The 24,604-nt window shown below is 39.5% G+C and overlaps 1 protein-coding gene across 3 annotated transcripts in view; it reads left to right on the plus strand.

Moving 5' to 3' along the window:
• Positions 1 to 24,604, plus strand: part of LOC115223247 (large neutral amino acids transporter small subunit 1) — an 82,780-nt gene that overhangs the window by 20,470 nt on the left and 37,706 nt on the right. For all 3 annotated transcript variants that reach the window (XM_029793745.2, XM_036512293.1, XM_036512295.1), the window contains exon 2: positions 19,218 to 20,155. In XM_029793745.2, coding sequence (XP_029649605.1) covers positions 19,678 to 20,155 — 478 coding nt within the window. In that variant the 5' untranslated portion in view covers positions 19,218 to 19,677. The remainder of the gene's footprint in view (positions 1 to 19,217; positions 20,156 to 24,604) is intronic.

Raw genomic sequence — 24,604 nt, forward strand, 5'->3', positions numbered from 1 at the left:
GAGATTTTAATTCAAAACTTATGAAAACAAGACATTTGTACTACAGAGCCAGAGGTGGTTTCAGCCGGGTTGGTAACGAAAGGGTTAATGGTAACTAAGTTATTTTACTAAATTCTTTGTTATATTTAAAATAATTGGAAGGAACACAGAGCATCTCAAAATAAATACAGTAACGAAAGGGTTAAAAAGGTAACTTACCCATGTAAATCATCACTACCACCACCACCACCATCATCATCATCGTTGTAATTTATCCTCACCACCACCACCTCGTGTATGTATGTTCAGTCATGTATTTCATTTATATAATGTATATGCGCTTGTGTGTGCGTGTGTGTGTGTGGGCATTGCAACAAATTTGACTTTTCTCAGTATTGAGTCATTTCACCAGCAATTTCTCAATTGTTATTCCTGAACTGCTGACCTTGTAATAAAACACACACACACACACATGGAATGAGAGAGAGAGAGATAGAGAGAAGAAGGAAAACGTTTTAAGTATGACTAAATGTATATAAAAAAAATAGGAAATATTAGCTAGTGACTAATCTTAAGTACAGTTATTACGATTATTGTGATGATGCTGATGATGATGAGGCACATCATCGCCTTCTTCATCATCATCATCTTCATTATCTCAATCATTGTAATGATTGTCATCATATCCGTACTCTTCTGTAGTGGGATATCTTGCAGTGGGCTGTTCAATATGTCGTATTGATTTCTGAGAAGAAAAGGGCCAAATGTATATCCTGTTCTGTATATGCATGTGTATGTATGTGTGGGAGAGCAAGAGATGTGCTGGTGTTGTGTTTAAGAAGTCTGGTTTACAAATATGGAGCTCCTGTTTGAGTCCCAGCACCCATTTAGGGGCATCTTGAATAGGTGTCTTCTACAGGTTTGGGTTGACCATAATGTCTTGCTTGTAGAATTTGGGAGATGGGAGCTCTGGAAGCTCACTGCATATATTTGTGTGTGTATATCACCGTGATCACCGTGACCGACCAGGCTATCAGATGTTGCCACACATCGCTGGTCACAAAGCGTTTCGCATTGTTTTAGCCTTTAAATGACGCCACCCCGCTAGCTAAGCGAGCAGGCCAACAGAGCTTTAGGCAGTTTCGCTCAATAAACACTCACAACCCCCAGTCTGGGAATCGAAACCACGATATACGACCGCGAGTCTGCTGCCCTAACCACTGGGCCATTATATATATGTGTATATATATGTATATTTATATGTATGTGTGTTTATATGTAGGCACAGGCATGGCTTTGTGGTAAGAAATTTGCTTCCCAACCACATGGTTCCATTAATTAATTAGAATATATGAAATTAGAATAATTTCTAATTATTAATTAGAATATATGAAAGAAAATATTCAGGGTTGATGAAATAAGTACCAGTTGAGCACTGGGGTCGATGTAACAGACTTACCCCATTCCCCAAAATTTCAGGTCCTCATCATCTTCATCATCATCATCTTCGTATATGTGTTTATATGTATGTGTGTATGTGCCATCGGCATGAAGGCCAGTCAGGCAGTACTGGCAACGGCCATGCTCAGATAGTGTTTTTTACGTGCCACCTGCACAGGAGCCAGTCCAGTGACACTGGCAACGACCTCGCTCGAATGTTGTATTTGTGTTAGTGTGTCTGTATACCCCTTATTTCAAAAATGGTGACTAAAACCATCATCCGGTAGATTTCAGTGTGATAAGTCTGAAGCTAAAATCCTTCAGCAGAGAAACTGGTTGCACTGCTTGCCTGGATTTCTGTGACTCTCTTTCGCCATCCAATTCTGTTATTCGAATTGTGTGTCTGAGTCACAATAAATCTTTAATGAGCTGATGACACAACCATGGACACCATCCCTATAGTTAGATTGCAGTATCATCATCATCATCGTCATCGTCGTCATTTAACTTCTGCTTTCCATGCTGGCATGGGTTGGACGATTTGACTGAGGACTGGCGAACCAGATGGCTGCACCAGGCTCCAATCAGATCTGGCAGAGTTTCTACAGCTTGATGCCCTTCCTAACGCCAACCACTCCGAGAGCGTAATGGGTGCTTTTACGTGCCATCGGCATGAAGGCCAGTCAGGCAGTACTGGCAACGGCCATGCTCAGATGGTGTTTTTTACGTGCCACCTGCACAGGAGCCAGTCCAGTGGCACTGGCAACGACCTCGCTCGAATGTTGTTATTCACGTGCCACCAGCACAAGTGCCAGTATGGGGACGCTGGTAGTGATCATGCTTGATTGGTGAATTTTACGTGCCACTGGCACAGAAGCCAGTTAGCTGCTCTGGCAACGATCACACTTGGATGGTGCTGTTAGCACTCCACTAGCATGGATGTCAGTCATCGAATTTGATTTCGGTTTCACTTGCCTCAACAGGTCTTCGCAAGCAGAGTTTAGTGTCCAATGAAGGAAAGGTATGCATAAGTGGGCTGGTTACACCCCTGGCATAGGCCACGAGGCTATGGTCTCACTTGGCTTGCCGGGTCTTCCCAAGCACAGTATATTTCCAAAGGTCTCAGTCAACCATTGATCTAGGATTCTTCTGTTGAGCACCGATGTAAGAAGCACCATTGGCTCAGTTGAGCTCTTCCATTGCCTTTTCACAATCTACCATGCTACAATCCCATTACTTGGCCATATATCTAGCAGGGTGGCTCAACAGGCGCTATGCAGAGCATAGTTATCACTCTGTGAGCTATTTTCAAAATACCTGCATACCGTTCGTGATAGAAACCATTAGAATTATAACAGAACGACGCTAGGCTGGTTTGTTCTTGTAATGGCCTGAAATAATGGAGGATAATGTTACATTATTTTTATTACATGTCTGGAGATATTTCTGGATTTTATGGATATTTTTAATTACATCTCTATGGATATTGTTAGAGAAATTTAATCTGGTAGTTTATTTTTCTTTGTCTTTTCATCATCATTACCAGTGTCATCATCATCAAAATAATCATCGTTGTCATCATCATCGTCATCATAATCATAATCACTGTCATCATCATCATCACCACTGTCATCATAATCATTATCATACCTCCTCCTCCACATCCTCCTTTCTCGTCCATTTTTTGCAACAGTTGGATACACGTCTTCTCTTTCACAGCATTTCAATATGTTTTCTACTCTTTGTGTTCTTTGTGAGCTTCAGCTTCTTGGGGCTTCCACAACCACTTCCTCTCGATTCTTCTTCTTCAGTTTTCCTCTTCTGCTAGTTTGTTCTGCGTGACTATTTCTTGCCTCATCTTTCACCCAACCAAACTGCTATTCTATCCTCCAAATGCATCACAAGGCCCCTCTCTCCAAGCTCAGTTGTCTCCCTTGCACATTATGCCTGTTCCTTCTCAATAAGAGAGATTTGCTTAACAAGTACAGGTCTTCGTCGACTTACCACACAGTTGGTTCTGACTGACTGGTTGTTAGTAGATTTTGTTGTAGGTCGGCCTATAAGCCTACATAGCTTTGTTATTTACTTTTACATTCTTAAAATTCATTTTCAAGTAAAAGTCGCACACAACATTCTGTATTATCCTGTCTACTGGGATCTTTTCCTTTTGAATGGCACTTTGTAACATAATTTCTAGGTAACTAAAAAGTTTTAAACTTCGTATACTGGTAGAATGTGTTTGTAAAACATTATAATTGTGGGTGACAATTTCATACGACACCGCTACGGAAAATGGGATTTTTTTCTAGCAGTGTCAAATGAAAATGTCACCCATAATTATGGCCCTAGTATCGATCTATTGCATTTCAATCTATTTTAGATTTAGGGTTAGGGTTGGGTAAGGGTATCTTTTTTTCTTTACAAATGTAAATAAACCCAATCTGTTTCTTAAAGGAGGGACATATTCATTATGCACAGAATGTTATTTACCTAAATGGACATCAGCGATTGGTTAAAATTGCCGAAATGCTTGAAATTAAAGATGAAATATCTTACAACCTATAGAATTTTCTCAATAAAGCCAAGAGAAAATGATGTTTTATAAACACATTCTTCCAGTATATGGAGTTTAAATCTTTTTAGTTACCTAGAAATTATGTTACAAAGTGCCTTTCAAAAGGAAAAGATCCGTATACTGTATATACAACAGTGTTATTTGTTTGGAGTCTCGAGCAGACATCTAATAAACAAATACGAGGTTGCCTAAATGTCTCTGCGACAGGATATTCATCCAACATTTGTTATGACCACAGTGGCGATTGAAAACCAAACCTAGGAGAAGCGTTTGTTAGCTGACATCATCCATAGATGGGTTAATTTCTAAGAAATGAAACCCATTAGATTTCAACTGGACTATTTATTTATTATTGCTGCCAGGAGCTGGTGCGCCAATCATCGTAAAGTTGATTGGTTGCAAGTCGAATAGGTTGTAAGTTGATGACGACCTGTATGTGGTTTCATGTAGCTGTTAAGCAGACTTCTTAGCAAGGCGGCGAGCTGGCAGAAACGTTAGCACGCCGGGCAAAATGCTTAGCAGTATTTCGTCTGCTGTTACGTTCTGAGTTCAAATTCTGCCGAGGTCGACTTTGCCTTTCATCTTTTCAGAGTCGATTAAATAAGTACCAGTTACGCACTGGGGTCGATATAATCGACTTAATCCGTTTGCCTGTCCTTGTTTGTCCACCCTTGTGGGTGGGTAGTAAAGAAATTGGTATTTCGTCTGTTGCTACGTTCTGAGTTCAAATTCCGCTGAGGTTGACTTTGCCTTTCATCCTTTCGGGGTCGATTAAATAAGTACCAGTTGTGCATTGGGGTTGATGTAATCGACTTAATCTCTTTGTCCTTGTTTGTCCCCTCTATGTTTAGCCCCTTGTGGGCAATAAAGAAATAAGCAGACTTCTTAACCACACAGCCGTATCTGTGCCTATTGCAATATTGGCGTAGTGTGGACGTTATAATGTTAGTGTGCGTGAACAGGATAGCGGGAATGAGCTAAGGCAAGAACTGAACATAGAAGGACTGTGTAATGTTCAAGGGAGCTGGTGTGGACCTTGTGAATACATTTGGAGGACAACAGGGCAGTTTGGGTGGGTGAAGATGATCCAAGAAATATTCAAGTAGAGCAAACGTGCAGAAGAAGTCTTGAGAGGGAGTGGTGGAAGCCATTCATAAGAGGCTGAATGCTGTATGGCACATTGGGCAAGTGTCTTCTCTAGCCCGGGGCTAATCAAAGCTTTGTGAGTAAATTTAGTAGATATAAGCCGTATAGAAACATATCCCCCGTCTCTCTCTCTCTTTGTCTTGGCCCTCCTCTCTCTGTTTAGGTTCTCTCTCTTTCTCTCTGTTTTGTTCCTCTCTCTCAGTCTTAGCCCTCTTTCTTTCTCTGCCACTGTCTTGGCCCACTCTCTTTTTCCTCCCCTCTGCTCTCTCTCTCTCTTTCTCTGTCTCTTGATATCCTCTGGCTTTGTTTGTCACAGCCTGTGCCAAATTGTGATAAGATGCTTTACATTCCTTGCTGACATTATGCCTGGTCACACTACACTTTTGAAGATTAATGTAATCAAAAACTATTTTGAAGATTAATGTTTATCAAAAACTATTGCTTACTTGAGAAACGTGAAGTCGCATGGCCTAATGGTTAAGGTGTTGGGCTCATTATCATAAGATTGTGGTTTTGGTTCCTGGACTGGCTGAGACATTGGGCACTTGAGCAAAACACTTCGTTTTGCATTGCTTCAATTCACTAGGCTAGCAATAATCACTAATCCTTCAATGGATTAGTGCCCTGTCCAGGTGGAGAATATATGTGCTATGGAAACTGGGAAATTGGCCCTTATGAATCTTTATAATTTGGGAAGGATCTTTATCCTTTATCTTTACTTGAGAAAAAGACAAGAGCAAGGGTATCATCATCGTCATCATTGTTTAACATCTGTTTTCCATGCTAGCATGGGTTGGATGGTTCAACTGGGGTCTGGGAAGCCAGGAGGCTGCACCAGGCTCCAGTCTTATTTGGCAGTGTTTTTGCAGCTGGATGCCCTTCCCTGATGCCAACCACTCCGTGAGTGTAGTGGGTGCTTTTAACCTGCCACGGTTGGTGCTTTTTATGTGCCACTGGCACAGAAGTCAATCAAGGCGTCGCTGGCATCAGCCACGTTCGGATGGTGCTTTTTACGTGCTGGCCATAAAATGTTGCCTCAAGTAATTGCCCATCTGACACGAGCCAGCATGGAAATTCCTTATCATCATCATTTAATATCTACTTTACCATGCTTTCCTGCATCAGACGGAATTTGTTGCCCTTCCTATTGCCAACCTTCACCTGTTTCGAAGCAAGGTAATATCTTCTCATAGTTAGATGGGGAATACTGGATAGGAAACTACCTAACTTGTATACTCTTTTACTTGTTTCAGTCATTTGACTGCGGCCATGCTGGAGCACCGCCTTTAGTCGAGCAAATCGACCCCGGGACTTATTCTTTGTAAGCCTAGTACTTATTCTATCGGTCTCTTTTGCCGAACCGCTAATTTATGGGGGACATAAACACACCATCGGTTGTCAAGCGATGTTGGGTGGACAAACACAAACACAGAAACATATACACACACACACACACACATACATACATACATATATATATATATATATATTATATATATATATATATATATAGTTAATCCAAACATGAAAACACAACAACGTGAGGACGTGGAACAAGTATAGTATTATTGGATGCTCAGGAAAGAAGGAGGGTTTAACGTTTTGAGCGAAGCTCTTTGTCTGAAACATAGGAAAAGGAAAGATCCAAAGAAGGGAAGACAGAGACATTTTGAATATATATATATATATATATGCATATATACGACGGACTTCTTTCAGTTTCCGTCTGCCAAATCCACTCACAAGGCTTTGGTCGGCCCAAGGCTATGGTAGAAGACACTTTTCCAAGGTGCCACGCAGTGGGAATGAACCCAGAACCATGTGGTTGGTAAGCAAGCTTCTTACCACACAGCCACTCCTGCGCCTGTATGTTGATGCTTAATTAACAATCATCCCGTGATAGATGTTAAACAAAACGAACAATTATACAAACAGCAGTGCATGCTTACTCTCTTTCCAACATTTAGCATGCCTTCATTAGCTACTTATGTTTTGCTATCCTGCAATTTGGAATGTAGCATTGTGCAGTCTGCCCTTCATTCTACAGAAAACCTGTTACCTAACAAAGATCGTTACACTTGCTTCATTTCTTTCCAACCTTAATACACCTTGAGCAGCTATTTACAATGTTTTACTGTCTTACAATATGGCATTTTTGTACACAAATGTTATGCAATCTGCCTTTCATTTCATACAGTAAAACCTGTCTGATAACTACTGTTGCTACTAAAGGTATTAAACTTGTTAAGCTCTATTTTTTTCTTACTTATCCTAGCTTACTGTTTTTACAGTAACCTTCCCCAAATTAGGTTATCTGTATATATTATAAAAACTAAATGTGTTTTGTGAATAAAATGGAACAATAGCATAGACTGGTAGTTTAAAAAAATATGTTCTCAATATGTGTCAAATCAGTTGGATGCTTTTAACTCTTTCCGATACCAACCCGGCTGAAACCGGCTCTGGCTCTGTAGTACAAATGTCTTGTTTTCATAAGTTTTGAATTAAAATCTTCCACCAAACCTTAGTCACAATTTATGTTCCTAACACTAGCTGAATGACAACTAAGTTATTTTACTCAATTCTTTGTTATATTTAAAGTAATTGAAAGAAACACAGAACATCTCAAAATAGATACAGTAATGAAAGGGTTAAGTGAGAATTTCATGGTTTATAAACACTAATTCATAATCATCTAATTGTTAAAATAGAAAAATTATCAGAAAAGCGATTTCTATTCATTTTTACCCACTACACTCTTGGAGTGGTTGGCATTAGGAAGGGCAGCCAGCTGCAGAAATTCTGCCAGATCCAGATTGGAGCCTGGTGCAGCCATCTGGTTTGCCAGTCCTCAGTCAAATCGTCCAACCCATGCTAGCATGGAAAGCGGACGTTAAATGATGATGATGTATCTATATATTTGTAACAGTGGTGCCCCATTATGACCATAGCTCTCGAGTTGAAACTTGTAAACAAAAAAAAAACATATATATATATGTATACACACACACATGTATTATATATACACATATGCATGTATGTGTGTGTGTGTGTGTGTATATATATGTAGGGGTCCACCAAGGTTCAGCCCTTAGTCCCCTTCTATTCATCATAGTCCTCCAGGCAATAACAGAGGAATTCAAGATGGGTTGCCCCTGGGAGTTCCTCTATGCTGATGACCTGGCCCTCATAGCAGAATCACTACCGGAACTAGAAAAGAAATTTCAGGTGGGAAGCTAGGTTTAGAATCAAAAAGCCTTAGAGTAAATGTAGCAAGGTGAAACATGGGCTGTGACTACAGAGGACATGTGTAGGCTTGAAAGAAATGAAGCTAACATGATCTGCTGGATGTGTAATGTCAGTGTGCATACACGACTTAGTGTAAGCGCCCTGAGAGAAATGCTGGACATCATAGTAGAAGGCACTTGCCCAAGGTGCCACGCAGTGGGACTGGACCCGGAACCATGTGGTTGGTTAGCAAACTACTTACCACACAGCCACTCCTGCGCCTTGTATATTACATGAATGAATGGAGAAAATACACATGTGGGAAACTTTCGTACATGTAGGTAAAGAGGCTGTCACCCACTCAAGTTAGTTTGGGGGTACCTTGGGAATAATTAAAAAAAAACAAAACAAATAGATGCAGCTGAATATATAACTAGTCCTCCTCCCACTGCCCCCAATCCCAGTGCAGTACGTCCAGATAAATATATATGCAACAACGTACAGAAAATAGCACTGCCAGGTGCACACACACACACTCACACACACATGCGTGCATGCACACACTGTGTGTTATACTTTAAATAGACCGATGGGAAACAAGACTAATAGAAACACATGTTGTACCCAAGGTACTCAGAGTTGTGTTGAGATATGCAATGATAACAGTCAATAAAATAATGATGTTGATGATGATGATGATGACCACAATGAAGGCTTATTTTTATTATTATTGAGAAAAAATAAAAACAAATAATGATAATAATAATTATCATGATTTCTTTTATTATATTATATATAATATAATAAAACAAATCATCATCATCAATATCATTATTTTTATTATTATTATTAATTATTATTATTATTATTATTATTATTGTTATTATTGAGTGAGAGAGCAGCACATGTCATCAAAGTGACTCTGGGGTAAAATAAATGAAGCCCACTATACCCATCGTGTCTACCCGTCTGATAAGGGTACACTAGGCACTTGCATCACAACCATATGTGCGCGACATGGTGATCTCGTATCAAGATAAAAAGCGCTTGACCTTGCAGGTGGGACCCAGTTAAAATTTTCTTCAGGTTGAGTAGCCCATCCCACTCAAAAGGTCCTTGAATGAGGGTTGTTTAAGGATGATGAACAAAACACGTTTCCAGTGGTGAATTATCCAAACCTTAAAGAATCCCTCTCAACACATGGCTATGATGCTCCCCCATTTCTTCTGCTTGTGAGCAAAGATGCACATATCGTCAGCCACTAAGGGACATGGTCAACTGGTTATGGTCAAACAACTGACTAGCAAATCTGTGGTATTGAGAAGAATATTTACTGTAGCCCATCTTTTTATATCAAGACAAAACAATCAAAGAATCAAAATCGAAATCGATCAACATCAATGGAAATTGCAGCTGTGATACCAGTACTGGTGGTATGTAAGAGAACCATCTGAACGTGGCCGTTGCCAGCGCCGCCCCGACTGGCCTCATGCCGGTGGTACGTAAAAAGTACCATCTGATCGTGGCCGTTGCCTGCCTCGCCTGGCCCCCATGCCGGTGGCACGTAAAAAGCACCATCCGATCGTGGCTGTTTGCCAGCCTTGTCTGGCACCTGTGCCGTTAGCATGTAAAAAGCACCCACTACACTCACGGAGCGGTTGGTGTTAGGAAGGGCATCCAGCCGTAGAAACATTGCCAGATCAGACTGGGCCTGGTGCAGCCTTCTGGCTTCCCAGACCCCAGTTGAACTGTCCAACCCATGCTAGCATGGAAAGCGGACGTTAAACGATGATGATGATGATGAAAACAATGTACATGATAACACTTCCAATCAGTTAAGATCAGAAGCCACGAGAGCCACTGCCTGGTACGGTTATTTGACATTTGATACTTTCAAGCATATTTCAATTGCATCATCTGTGACACCGCTGTGTTGCTGAGGTATATGCAGGACTGTGTTGTTTTTTGTTGTTTTTGCTGGTAGTGGTGGTGATGGTGGGGGGAGTATTATATGGCATCTATTTGTTTAGTTATGGGGTTTGGTTGCAGCTTTTTGTTTTATTAGTGTTTGTGTTATGTGTGTTCTTCTGTTGGGTATCTGGCTTACTCTTTTACTCTTTTACTTGTTTCAGTCATTTGACTGCGGCCATGCTGGAGCACCGCTTTTAGTCGAGCAAATCGACCCCGGGACTTATTCTTTGTAAGCCCAGTACTAATTCTATCGGTCTCTTTTGCCGAACTGCCAAGTGACGGGGACGTAAACACACCAGCATCGGTTGTCAAGCAATGCTAGGGAGACAAACACAGGCACACAAACGTATACACACACATATATATACATATATACGACGGGCTTCTTTCAGTTTCCGTCTACCAAATCCACTCACAAGGGTTTGGTTGTCCCTATAGCAGAAGACACTTGCCCGAGGTGCCACGCAGTGGGACTGAACCCGGAACCATGTGGCTGGTAAGCAAGCTACTTACCACACAGCCACTCCTGCTGTTTTTTTTTTTGCTGGTGGTGGTGGTGGTGGTGGGGAGTATTATATGGCATCTATTTGTATTCCATCTATGGGGTTTGGTTGCAGCTTTTTGTTGTATGTTGTTAGTGTAATATGTGTTCTTCTGTTGAGTATCTGGCTTGTTTACGATTTTGTGGAGGTTGTTTATTTTATCGGATATTTACTATATAAAGTGTGTCTTGTGTTTGTAGATTATTTTATTTGGGTTGTAGCATTTTGGACTGATAGTGTTTGCGTAGGAGGTGGGCTGTTCCTAGCTGGGCTCTTTTTTGGATAATAATAATAATAATAATAATGATAATAATTTCTACTGTAGGCACAAGGCCTGAAATTATTGGGGAGGGGACTAGTTGATTACATTGACCCCAGTGCTTAACTGGTACTCATTTCATCGACCCCGAAAGGGGGAAAGGCAAAGTCAATCTCAGAGGAAGTTGAACTCAGAACATAAAGGTAGATGAAATGCCACTTAACATTTTTGCCCGGTGTGCTAACGTTTCTGCCAACTCACCTTCTTACATTCTTATATTCTTTCATTTGTTTCAGTCATTTGACTGCAGCCATGCTGGAGCACTGTCTTTTAGTCAAGTAAATCGACCCCAGGATTTATTCTTTGTAAACCTAGTACTTATTCTATTGGTCTCTTTTGCCAAACAGCTAAGTCACTGGTAAACACACAAACACAGACACGCATACATATACATATACGAAGGGCTTCTTTCAGTTTCCAACTACCAAATCCACTCACAAGGCTTTGGTTGGCCCGAGGCTATAGTAGAAGACACTTGCCCATGGTGTCATGCAGTGGGACTGAACCCAGAACCATGTGGTTGGTAAGCAAGCTACTTACCACACACCCACTCTTATGCCTAATTAATTAAAATATACTATTAATATATAATTAAGATATAATATTTTTGAAAGAGAAATATAATGTTGATCAATGTTCTTCTAGCATTCATTTTGTTAATACATAAGTGCCACGCAGTGGGATTGAACCCAGAACCATGTGATTAGTAAGCAAGCTACTTAACACAAAGCCACTCTTGCACCTATATGTGAAACAATTATTATTGTTATTATAATTATTCTTCTCACTCCCGTTTTGTTGGAACTCCTGGAATCTTGCATGCATAGCAGACTTGTTATCTGCAGACTATAGTACCAATGCGATCTGTTCTTTTTAATTATCTAATACTTACCTGATCATTGTGGCCGTGCCAAGGAGGCAAACCTTGATTATATTGTTATTTTCATGCCATATGTTTACATGGTTGTGTATTACATCTGTAAAAAGGCTTTAAATGTCAAGGTACAGCATATTTATATAATATTGTTACTTCATGAGAAACATACTTTCAGAGTAAGCAGCTGTTATTGCTGTTTAGCCCTAGGCCAGCTCTAGTTGAGCAGTCTCAGACTGAAATGTATTTAAGCTGTGATCATTCTATCAGTTTTCTATTTTGTTTTTGGTAATGTATGTTGTATCCCAAAGAGGCGTGGCAGTGTGGTAAGAAGCTTGCTTCCCAACCACATGGTTCCAGGTTCAGTCCCACTGCGTGGCACCTTGGGAAAGTGTCTTCTGCTATAGCCTCGGGCTGACCGAAGCCTTGTGGGTGGATTTAGTCAATGGAAACTGAGAGAAACCTGTCATATATATATAAAAATTTTAAAAAAACCCACCTTTTATCAATTCGACATTGAAAAATTTAATTATACTATATAGAAAAGAATTCCATCCTTAGAAAAAATTAAATATAAGATAAAAATATATACCAATGATTAAGTAATGTATGAAATAATAGATAAAACATATATATACCAAATATATACGTTTTATTTATTATTTATTATTTATTATTTGAGTATTTCTTTACTATTAGTATTTTAGAATTTATTTTATTATTTATTATTTAGTATTTCCAAATTGAATTCTTCCCTGTAATTTTGGAATTATATTCCCTAATATGTGTGTGTGTGTGTGGTGTGTGTGTGTGTGTGTGTGTGTGTGTGTATGTATGTATATATATGTGTGTGTATATATATGTGTGTGTATATATATGTGTGTATATATGTGTATGTATATTTATATGTGTATATATATATATATATATTTATATATGTGTATATATATGTATACATCTATGTGTGTGTGTCTTTGTGCCTGTGTTTGTTTCCCATCACTGCTTGACAACTGGTGTTGGTGTGTTTACACCCCCCATAACTTAGTGGTTCAGCATAAGAGTCTGATAGAATAAGTACTAGGCTTGGATAAATAAGTTCTCGGGTAACCCTTCAAGTTGGTGCTCCAGCATGGCTGCAGTCTAACAACTGAAACCAGTAAAAGTTAAAAGATTCAAGATATGTGTATGCACATTTAAAAAAAAAATAAGGTAGATCTTGACTGAAATTCAGCTGTTATTTCTAGCATGCTGAAGAACCATGTAGATTCCACCCTCTTCTTTATCCCTTGTAGAATGAACTAAAGGATGTAAGCTTTTAAGTTTTGAGGTCTTGTCGAGATCTTATATTACTTGTGTTCAGAAGCTTGCTTTCCTGGCCTCCATGCCGGTGGCACGTAAAAAGCACCATCCAATCGTGGCCGTTTGCCAGCCTCCTCTGGCACGTAAAAAGCACCATCCAATCGTGGCCGTTTGCCAGCCTCGTCTGGCACGTAAAAAGCACCCACTACACTCTCGGAGTGGTTTGGCGTTAGGAATGGCATCCAGCCGTAGAAACATTGCCAAATCAGACTGGGCCTGGTGCAGCCTTCTGACTTCCCAGACCCCTGCTGAACCGTCCAACCCATGCTAGCATGGAAAGCAGACGCTAAACAATGATGATGATTCTGGGTTCAGTCCCACTGTGTGGCACCTTGGAAATGTATTTTCTACTAAAAGCCTCGGGTCGACCAAAGCCTTATGAGTGGATTTGGTAGATGGAAACGTATATATATGATGATGATGATGATGATGTGATGATGATGATGATGATGATTACAAACAAGGTTTTTTTTTTTTCATAGAGACCATTATGTCACTGATGATGTTTTAAGAGACAAGTTTTTCTTTTTCTTTCTTTAGCTTTTCGCAAAGAGCCCATCACATGTCACCCTACAAAATGCCCCTGTCAAAACCTCTGTGTCAATGATGTCAGTGTGATTGTTGACACAGGCATTATAGGTTCCATCATCATTTCCTTAACTCCATCCGGGCTGATGTGACATCTCTATAACGACAGAAACCATGACATCACATTTCAATTTTGTTGTTTACTTTTTAAATTTCTGTTATTTTCTTTTCCGTTCCTCCCCACCCAGACCGTTTCCCAATCATGTGTATTTGCATCACATGTGTCTGTCAGAGTGCAGCTGCAACTAGTACGCATTCCATACATCAGCTGATGTCTTTTTATGTTTCTCCCATCCCCCTGTCTCTCACTACCTTCCCTCCACCCACTCACTGGTAGTTTTGTTTTCTTTCTTTGCAAGTCAGCGAACTGCTCAAACAGCAGAAAGCGGTAACCTTTTCCACAGATGTTGCTATGGTGGAGGTGCACCGAATGCCCTTAGCACTAAATGCTTCTCCAAATCAGCAGCTCTTCTCCAAACCAGCAGATCCATCATGAAAGGCATTTGATCATGACCATCCCACCTGAATGTTCTATGTTTGGCTATCTTTTATTTTTTCTCTCGTCCTTGTTACAGTCATTTGACAGTGGCCATGCTGGGGCACCACCAAAAAGGGTTTTAGTTGAACAGTTTGACCCCATGACTTATTTTTCTTTTTTAAGCCTAGTACTTATTATCTCAGTCTCTTTTTGTTGATCTACTAAGTTACTAAGAACATAAACAATGGAAACTGAAAGAAGCCCATTATATATATATATATATATATATGTGTATATAATCAAAATAAGCAACAAGGATATCCAAGTTATAGTAGTACAATTGTTTCATGCTACTTCATTTTATTAAACACTGTAAGTATTACATCAGTTTTAAAATGTCGAGCAATCTTCAGTCACTTATAGAATTTTCCAATTAAACGGACAAAGCACCCATTTGATTTATATGGATAATACCAAACAAAATTCTGGTGCCTTTAACTTAAGTACCATATTCATCTGAATCTAAATTTTGCTGAACTTATAGTATATATATATATATATATATATATATATATATATATATATCTGTGTGTGTCTTTGTGTCTGTTTTTTCCCCTACATCATCATCATTTAACGTCCATTGTCAATGCTGGCAACCAGTGTTGGTGTGTTTACATCCTTGTAACTTAGCAGTTTGGCGAAAGTGATTGATGGAATAAGTATCAGACTTAAAAAGATAAGACCTGGGGGTTGATTATTCAACTAAAAATTCTTCAAGGTGACAGCATAGTAATATTGGTGGGAACAAGGTTGATTTTGTTGAGGCTTTCTCTCCCATTGCTTAATTTCTTCCTTTTGTCTTCTGGTGGCCTCAGATTTTGGTTCCAATGGTGATGGGATACTGCCACTTAGTATGGTCTCGGGGCTTGTGGTTCATATGATTTAGGCTCAAGTCCAGTGACTTCCAGTATTGTTTTGAGTTGGTCCTTGTATCTTTGAAGATCAGTGTTTCTCAACCATCTTTTTGCCCTCAGCCCTTTCTTGATCTCCATCCCCCTGCAAAAGAACATGCACCTTACCATCTATGTTCTATGCCCCTCTTTAATTTGAGAAACCTTGATCTGGAGCATCTTGTCAACATCCCATTACAGACTGTCTGACACTCTGGTGGCAAAAATAAAACCATCACCCATAAGGTCATGCTTTTTGAAAAAAAAACCCCTACTATTCATATACATCATGGTGACGGAAACCACTGCCCATCAAGCACAGCATGGAGTGGAGGCACATGGCCTAGTGGTTAGAGCAGTGGACTCACGGTCGAGGGATTGCGGGTTCGAATCGCATACCGGGCGATGTGTGTGTTTATGAGCGAAACACCTAAGCTCCACGCGGCTCCGGCAGAAGGTAATAGCGAACTTCTGCTGCTCTTTTGCCACAACTTTCTCTCACTCTTTCCTCCTGCATCTTGCAGCTCACCTGCGGTGGACCGGCGTCCCATCCAGGTGGGGAGCCTATAGGTCAAGAAACCGGGAAACCGGCCCTTATGAGCCAGGCATGGCTCGAGAAGGAATAAACAACAAGCACAGCATGGAACTCCCTCAGGTGGGGACTGCCTCATAAGTTGTGACTTCTTTGTTCTATTACCGCTGTGAGTGATTTGAGGAAGATTTGACTGTCATTTCTAGCGAGCCAGTCCACTACATCGATGTTCTTTCATTCATTTCTCATAAACAACATATTAGTTAACTTACAGGTCTAGATACATTTCCTTTTCTCACTAAATTACTGCTTCCAGTAATTATCTAACTGAATTACTACTATAATGCATTGTAAAAATTTATCGTCCCACTTTTTAAAGGCAATCAGTATCTCATTATCTTTAAAGATTGGTTGCAGGAATACTTTGGTTTAGATTATTATTATTATTATTATTATTATTATTATTATTATTATTATTTAATTTTTTTTTTGTATTTATGTTTGAAGAAGAGAAGAGGGTAGGTAGGTAGAGGGGCAGGAAGAATGACCTAAAACAAGTCCTCCAAAGATTTTGCGTAGCACAAAATAGATCATGCATGACTGTCCATTAGTAGGTACCGATGGGCTGGAGTACTGGTGATGGGGGTGGCGACGGCGATGATGGTGGTGGTGGCAGTGGTGGTTGTGGTAGTTGATGGTGGTAGTGGGTGTGGTGTTTGTGTAGTAAGAAAAAATTGTAAACAAAACAAATTAGATTTGTGTGTTGTTTGAAACTAGATCAGCCATGCCCTACTTTGATTTTCAAAACAACTGTGCATCTCAACAACAACCACGACTATCAACACCACCACCATCATCATCATCTTGACAGTGTATTAGTATTGGGCTCTCTTCTTGCAAAGATAGTCTGCTTGGCCAAGTGGTTAAGGGGCTCTCCTTGCAGTCATGATATTCTAGGTTCGGTCCTACTGCCTGGCATCTTGTTTGAGTGTCTTTTACCACAGCCTTTGGTCAAAGCATGTCTTGTGAATGAAATCGAGCGGATGGAATCGGTAAGTGTATGCTTGTGTAATTGTGCTGGTGCCATGCAAAAAGTACTCATGCCAGTGTCATGTAAAAGTACTTATGCTGGTGGCACATTAAAAGCAGCCAGCACATTTGGCATTAGGAAGGGCTTCAACCCATGCCATCCACACATACATGCATGTTCTTTTCGGCCACCTCTGTCTGTCACGTGCACCTTCCTTGTTCTACTGGGGTAGCCAAGTATCTCCTCTATAGCAAAACAACTATCTGTCCATTTATCACACTCTAACCTCTCACCTGGTACACAACTAATCCCCTTGGTTCTGCTCCCTCTCTCAACTGAGAGGTTTTTGCCTTGCAAATTACCTGGCAACTCCACTGGTGCTGGTGCCATTGCCATATAAAAAGCTCCTGTGCTGTGCCACATAAGAAGGACCCATTACATTCTGTAAAGTGGTTGGCATTAGGAAGGGCAACCAGCCACAGAAACCATGCCAGAACAGATGACTGGATTCTGGTGCAGCTCTCCTGCTTGCTGGCTCCAGTGAAACCCTCTAACCCATGCCAGTATGGAAAATGGACATTAGATGATGATGATGTATTTGTAGGATTCTTGACTGCTTACGTATTAATTCAGGTAACAGGTAGCTAAGTTTGATCAAATGACTGAAATGCTCGTTAGTGAAACCTGTCAGAGAACGAGAGTAATTTACTTTGTTTACCTTTGCACTTTGTAAACATATGTCTCTAGTCGCTGTTTTCCCCCGCACTCCCAGCCCCTTGCAAGTGGGTCGGGGTTAGGGTGGGTCATGCGGCTTTTTACTGTACTTTTGGGTTGATACCCATCTCCACCCTCTTCTGAGAGTCTTGTGAACGAGATTGGGAAGAAATACTTGAGCGGCGAGGAGGATAGCACAAGCTTGATGGTGATGGTGGTGGTGGGAGGAGATGATGAGGATGTTGGTGATGGTAGTGGTAATGATGATGATGATGGTGGTGGTGATGATGATGATCATATCTACCCCCCCCCCCCCAAAAAAAAAAAACATTAGTTTTGGGCGCTTTGATTTTATTGAGAAGCATTTTAATTTTTTCCGTCAAAGTAGAAAAATATATAAAAAAAAAAGAAGGGGGCAGTGCTCTCTTTCATGATTCTTACAGAGTTGGCGTATTATGTTTAACCCCAGGTCAGCCCTGATCATGTACCCATATCAGCACAATGTAATAATGAGACATAGTACTCCTGTTAAATCACCGTGATATTATGAACGCATCAAATAATCTTGATACTCTCTCTCTCTATGGTAGTTATTGATTTTTTTAAACAATTTATTACTTCGCACGCATTCATTGTACTTTGATAATTTGTACTTTTTTCCCTTTTTTCTTCATTTCCTTCATGGTAAAAACCTTGCATATTGTCTTCTACTCGTTCACTCTGTCTCTCCCCCACCCTCACTTCCCACCCTCTCTTGCTTCTCTTGCTATTTCACTTTCTCTACATGCATTCCTTTTCCTAAGCTGCTCTTTCACCCTGCCTCTCTCTCAGTCTCTCTTTCTCAGTCTCTCTCTCTCTTTCCCTCTCTCAGTCTCTCTTTCTCAGTCTCTCTCTCTCTCTCTCAGTCTCGCTCTGTATCTCTATCTCAGTTTCTCTCTCTCTCAATCTCTCTCTCACTCTCTCAGTCTCTCTCAATCTCTCTCTCACTCAGTCTCTCTCACTCTCAGTCTCTCTCGCTCTCAGTCTCTCTATCTCAGTTTCTCTCTCTCTTTCAATCTCTCTCTCAGTCTCTCTCTCAATCTCTCTCTCTCAATCTCTCCCTCTCAGTCTCTCTCTCTCAGTCTCTCTCTCTCAATCTCTGTCTCAGTCTCTCTCTCATTCTCTCTCCATCTCTCAGTCTCTCTCTCAGTCACTCTCCATTCTTTCCACTCTTACTCTTTCAATCTCTTCCTCTTCCCTCTCCCCAGTCTTCCATCTCTCTCACTCTGTCTTTATGCCTTTCTCCTCTCCCACCTCTTCTACTGCTTCACAATGTGCTTTTGTTTTCCTTCTTTCATTTACTATTGTTTCATCATGTCTTTAATTTTTTCTCTCTCTCTTTCCCTAATGTCCTCTCACTCTTCTCCTGTACTCTATCCCTTTCTGTGTTGAGTGCTTCGTTTGTGGTTTTGTTACTAATTTGTTATTTCAAGTATATTCCTTGCTATTCCAGACTGCTCTCGGCTCTCTCTCTCTCTCTATTGATCAGTCACTCGACGTCGGAGAACTAAACAGACTTTCAGGCAGCTAAAAACCTACATTTTTACCTAATTAAAAAAAAAACAAACAAAAAAATTACAAAAGAAAACAACAACTAAAAGACAAAAAAAAACAAAAGCAAGCATACAAAAAAACAAAAACAAAAACAGGAGCAATTCCATATCTGTGAAAACCAACTGAAGAAACTAAAGACGAAAACAACAACGACAAACGTACAACAACAACAACAACAACAAAAATGGTTGGAAAGAGACTTTGACAAAAGATCAACAACAACCACAACAATTGTACAAAGATAGCTTTGTATTATTTTTGTTGTGTGTGCATGTGTGTGTGTGTGTAGTTATTATTTAAACGTCCACCTGTGTCCATCTGGTGTTTAATCTACAAAGCCAAATACAGTCAAATACAAAATGACGAAAGAAAAGTTTAAAATTCCGACCTCCGAGCCGGACGTCACAGACAGCAATGAAGACACTTCAGTGAATTTGAAACCCAAAATGAGTCTCCTCAACGGAGTAACAGTCATTGTAGGGAGTATCATTGGATCAGGCATTTTTGTCAGTCCCAAAGGAGTACTAATGGAGGCTGGCAGTGTTGGATCTTCTTTGATTATCTGGTCAGCGTGTGGCATCTTTTCCATGATTGGAGCTTACTGCTACGCTGAGCTTGGGACTCTCATAGTGCGGTCAGGCGCCGATTACGCCTACATTTTTGAAGCATTTGGTGAATTTCCAGCATTCCTCCGTCTCTGGGTGGAGTGTATGATTGTTCGGCCTTGTTCTCAGGCCATTGTTGCTTTGACGTTTTCATATTATATAATCGAACCTTTGTTTCCTGACTGCGAGCAACCTGGTGTGGCAGTTCGTCTCCTTGCAATCATTTCTATATGTAAGTAAATGAAAAAAACAAAAAGAGAGCTGGATTATATTCCATTGTATTTGTACCAATGTTTTTGAATTATTTGATTCTTTTTTGTTTTATTTATTTCCCTATCTTTAGCACACTGTAGGTACATCATGTCACTGTATGAGTTTTCTCCCCTGTTGTAACAGGGCGGTGGCAGGAGAAACAGTGGTTAAAAAGGTTTAAAAAATGAAATCAAAGTCTTTTGGTGTCATAAGGATTTATAAACTTTCAAAAGAATGTGAAATAATTTCTTTTTTGGAACAGTGGCTCTTGAAGCACATAAAGTTCATGTCTATGGGAGACGTGGGTTTGAGTCCTACGGGGTAACATTTGACATTTTTTTTTTATACAAAAATGTTTTTCAACCTAATTTTTGCATGCTATTATTTATAGCTTTATGTACTTTGAGATCCATTGTTCCAAAAAAAGAATTATTTTTTGTTTTTTATTTCTGAAGTCGGTTGGCAAGATCTGTAAATTCTAGGCCTAAACATTTTGTAATTCTTTTTCAGAAGTATGTCAGTGTCATTCTGGCACTTGTTACTGTCTGTCCATTTCTAAAAGCCATCAACCACTTACTGCTCAGAGTCAAATAAATACATTAAATTTGAAAAATCTTTTTGAAAAAAGATGCAAAATCCACAGTAATACTTTAGTGGCCCCCTTGTAGGCTTAGGGCTCACTTTTTGCCAACTCTTGCCTTATAATTCATTAATCTTCAGTTTGCTTTTGATTTTTTTCCTACATTTATTTGTATGGTTATTTTATTAGCAAGGGTATTTCCATTTTTTTTCCTTTCTCTTCTTTTTTTCAGTACCTTGCAACCTTTTAAGGGCAGGAACAAACTTGTTTGTCATTTAAATTGAAACGACCATGCTGATGATTTCTAAACAGAATGAAATAGTGATATATATGAATACCTCTCACTAGAAGATTTAAGAACTCTGTAATAAGTAAACAAAAGAAGAAAAATTAAATGTGCATTCTATGCATATTTTTCCTTATAATTCCTTAATTTTAAACGCAAATTTGTAATCCTGCCAAATATTATGAAGAAATAATTATCTCCTTCAAAGGTGATTGTTGTAAATACTTTGAGCTGACCAAAATTTTGTGAGTGGATTTGATTGATGGAAACTGAAAGATTATGGTTTCAATTCCTAGACCAGGTGGTGGATTGTTTTTGAACAAAGCATTTCATCTCGCGTTGCTCTACGATCACTTTGACTCCTGATAAGTGATACACCATACACCTGTTCAGGCAACATCAGTTTGATGAAAGGAATGAGCTAATGTACAGCAGTGGAGGCACGTGGCTTAGTGGTTAGGGTGTCAGCATCATGATCGTAAGATTGTGGTTTCGATTCCTGGACCGGGCGACGCGTTGTGTTCTTGAGCAAAATACTTCATTTCACGTTGCTCCAGTCCACTCAGCTGGCAAAAATGAATAACGCTGCGATGGACTGGCGTCCTGTCCAGCTGGGGAACACATATGCCATAGAAACCAGGAAACCGGACCTATGAGCCTGGCTAGGCTTTAAAAGGGCGCATTTATTTTTATTTAATGTACACCATGGACCTTTAATTACTATAAACAAATCATTTGTGCAGGTCATTCGGCAAAAGCTGAACATACACATGTCTATTTCAACAGGAGAGTCCATCATATATACGCGTGTGTGTGTGTCTGTGTGTGTGTCTGTGTGTGTGTGTGTGTCTGTGTCTGTGTCCACCACCACCACTTGACAGCCAGTGTTTGTGTGTTTATGTCTCTGTAACTTAGCAGTTCAGTAAAAGAGATTGATAGAGTAAGTACCAGGTTTAAAAGAATGTAAGGTGGTGATCCCGTATGGCTGCTGTCCAATGACTGAAACCAGTAAAATATGAGAAAATCAGATCTGTTGTTTTTTCTTTTGTACCTTCCTCTATTGCTTGTCAATGGGGTCATGCAGAGAGAACCATGGTTACCCATTTTTAGCTGTAATTAAGTCATATGTAGCTAATTTGAATAGACAGGTTGTGTAACTCACTAACGAACATTGACAGATTTGGTTTCAAATTTTGTTAGGAATTGGCTTTAAGCATTGGCATGACTGTGTGGTTAAGACACTTGGTTTGTAAACATATAGTTGTGTTCAATCCCATTACCTTCCACCTTGAGCAAGTGTGTTCTACTATGGCCTCAGGCTGACCAATGCCTTGTAAATGAATTTGGTTGATGGAAACTGTGTGGAAGCCTGTCATGTATGTATGTGTAGCTTTGTGTCCCCCCCCCCTCCGCCCACCAGTGCTTGACAAACAGTATGAGTTTGTTTACGTCCTTGTAACTTGGCAGTTCAGCAAACGAGACTGATAGAATAGGTATTAGACTTGAAAAAATAGCTACTGGCACTGATTTTTTTTTTTGACTAATTCCTTTATTGCAGTGCTCCAGCATGGCCACAGACCAGTGACTGAAACATGTAAAAAAGACAAGCAAAAGAACAATGTGCTAGCATGCTCGTTAACAATGAATTTAGGGTCCCATAATTAGTTCTTCATTAAGCTCCTGTATTCTACTTCTGCAACAATAATGGTGGAATTTAAGTGAAAGTGCAGATTCAAACCACATTATTATCATCATTTAAAGTCTGTTTTTCATGCTGGAATGGGTTGGACAGTTTGACAGGAGGTGGTAAGCCAGAAGACTGCGCCAGGCTTCTCAGTTTTGGCAAAATTTTTACAGCTGGATGCCCTTCCTAATGCCTAGCGCCTTACAGAGTGGACTGAGTGTTTTTTGCATGGTACCAGCACTAGTGAGGTCTGTTTTGGCATGGTTTTTATAGCTGGATGTCCTTCCTAATGCCAACTACTTGACAGAGTGGCCTGGATGGTTTTTACATGGCACCTCCACCGGTAAGGTCTGCTTTGGCATGGTTTTTTACAGCTGGATGCTTTTCAAAATGCCAACCACTTTACATTGTGGAGTGGATGCTTTTTATGTGTTTATGCTTTTTTGCCCTTAACTGTAGAAAGCAGTTTCATATAACAATAATTTCTTTTTTGTTGTTGTTGAATGTTATGTTTGAAACTATTTTGTCGAGTTTATTGAGGCAACACGACTTGTAGCTCCCCACCAGAGCCTATGCCAAACCAGGCTGGAGTCTGGTGCAGCTCCTCAGCTTACCAGCCCTGGTCAAAGCATCCAACCCATAAACAATACACATTAAATGATGATGATGATGAGAGCAGACAGTGATGCTTGGCATAGTCTTTTGACTTGCCAGCATAGAAATGATGACATTAAATGATGACGACGATGATGATGATGATGATGATGATAACAATTTAACATCATTGCAGGAATAGCTGTGAAATTTGATTATGTCCTAAAATGGTTAACACAACCACCTGGGGCCCCATTGAGTACCAAGAGCAGAATCCACTCAGCTGCAAGTTTTTTCCGCCAGGTGTCCATTCTGAGAATAACTTCTCCCTTTCCTTTTATCAGTCACAGAGGCCTCAAGAACTTCAAGGCATCTGCCAAAGTGATAATACATTAAAAAGACCAAAATTTTGCACATTCTGAAATTGTAAATCAATATTTTATGTGAAAATTATTTTCATTCTTTTTCTTTATGTTTTTACTTTGTGTTTATATATATTTTTTATTTCTTTTGTTTTTAGCATGGCTTGGGGTAGAACAGAGATGCAATTTTATAATAATTACATTTCTTTTTTAACTCGTAAAAATTGTTGGTTCTGTTTTTTTATCTTTTTTCAGTTTCTTATATATGTCTCTCTCTCTCTCTCTCTCTATATATATATATAATATATATATATATATACATATATATATATATATATTATATATATATATTATATATACATACATATATATATATATATATATATATATATACATATATATATATATATATATATATATATATATTATATATATATAATATATATATATATATATACACACACACACAAATTGTTAATTTTAATTTTTAACTTTTTTCCGGTGTGGTAAGTAGCTTGCTTTCCAACCACATAGTTCTAGGTTCAGTCCCACTGTGTGCCACCTTCTACTATAGTCACGGAGCCAACCAAAGCTTTATGAGTGGATTTGGTAGATGGAAACTGAAAGAAGCCTGTTGTATATGTTCATATTATGTGTGTGTGTGTATTTGTGTGCCTCTGTTTGTCTTCCTACCATCTCTTGACAACCGATGTTTGTATGTACTAGGCTTACAATGAATATGTCCTGGGGTTGATTTGTTCGGCTAAAGTCGTAGCTCCAGCATGGCCACAAGTCAAATGACTGGAACAAGTTAAAGAATAAAAGAGTAAAATATAAATTAAAAATAAAAACAAAACAACAAAAGTCAATAGGTCGCACTCAGTAAATGTATTAGGTTGAGGCTCAGCTTAAGATGGAAACAA

The sequence above is a fragment of the Octopus sinensis genome, linkage group LG22, assembly GCF_006345805.1.
Source record: "Octopus sinensis linkage group LG22, ASM634580v1, whole genome shotgun sequence".
In the NCBI taxonomy this organism is placed as follows: domain Eukaryota; kingdom Metazoa; phylum Mollusca; class Cephalopoda; order Octopoda; family Octopodidae; genus Octopus; species Octopus sinensis.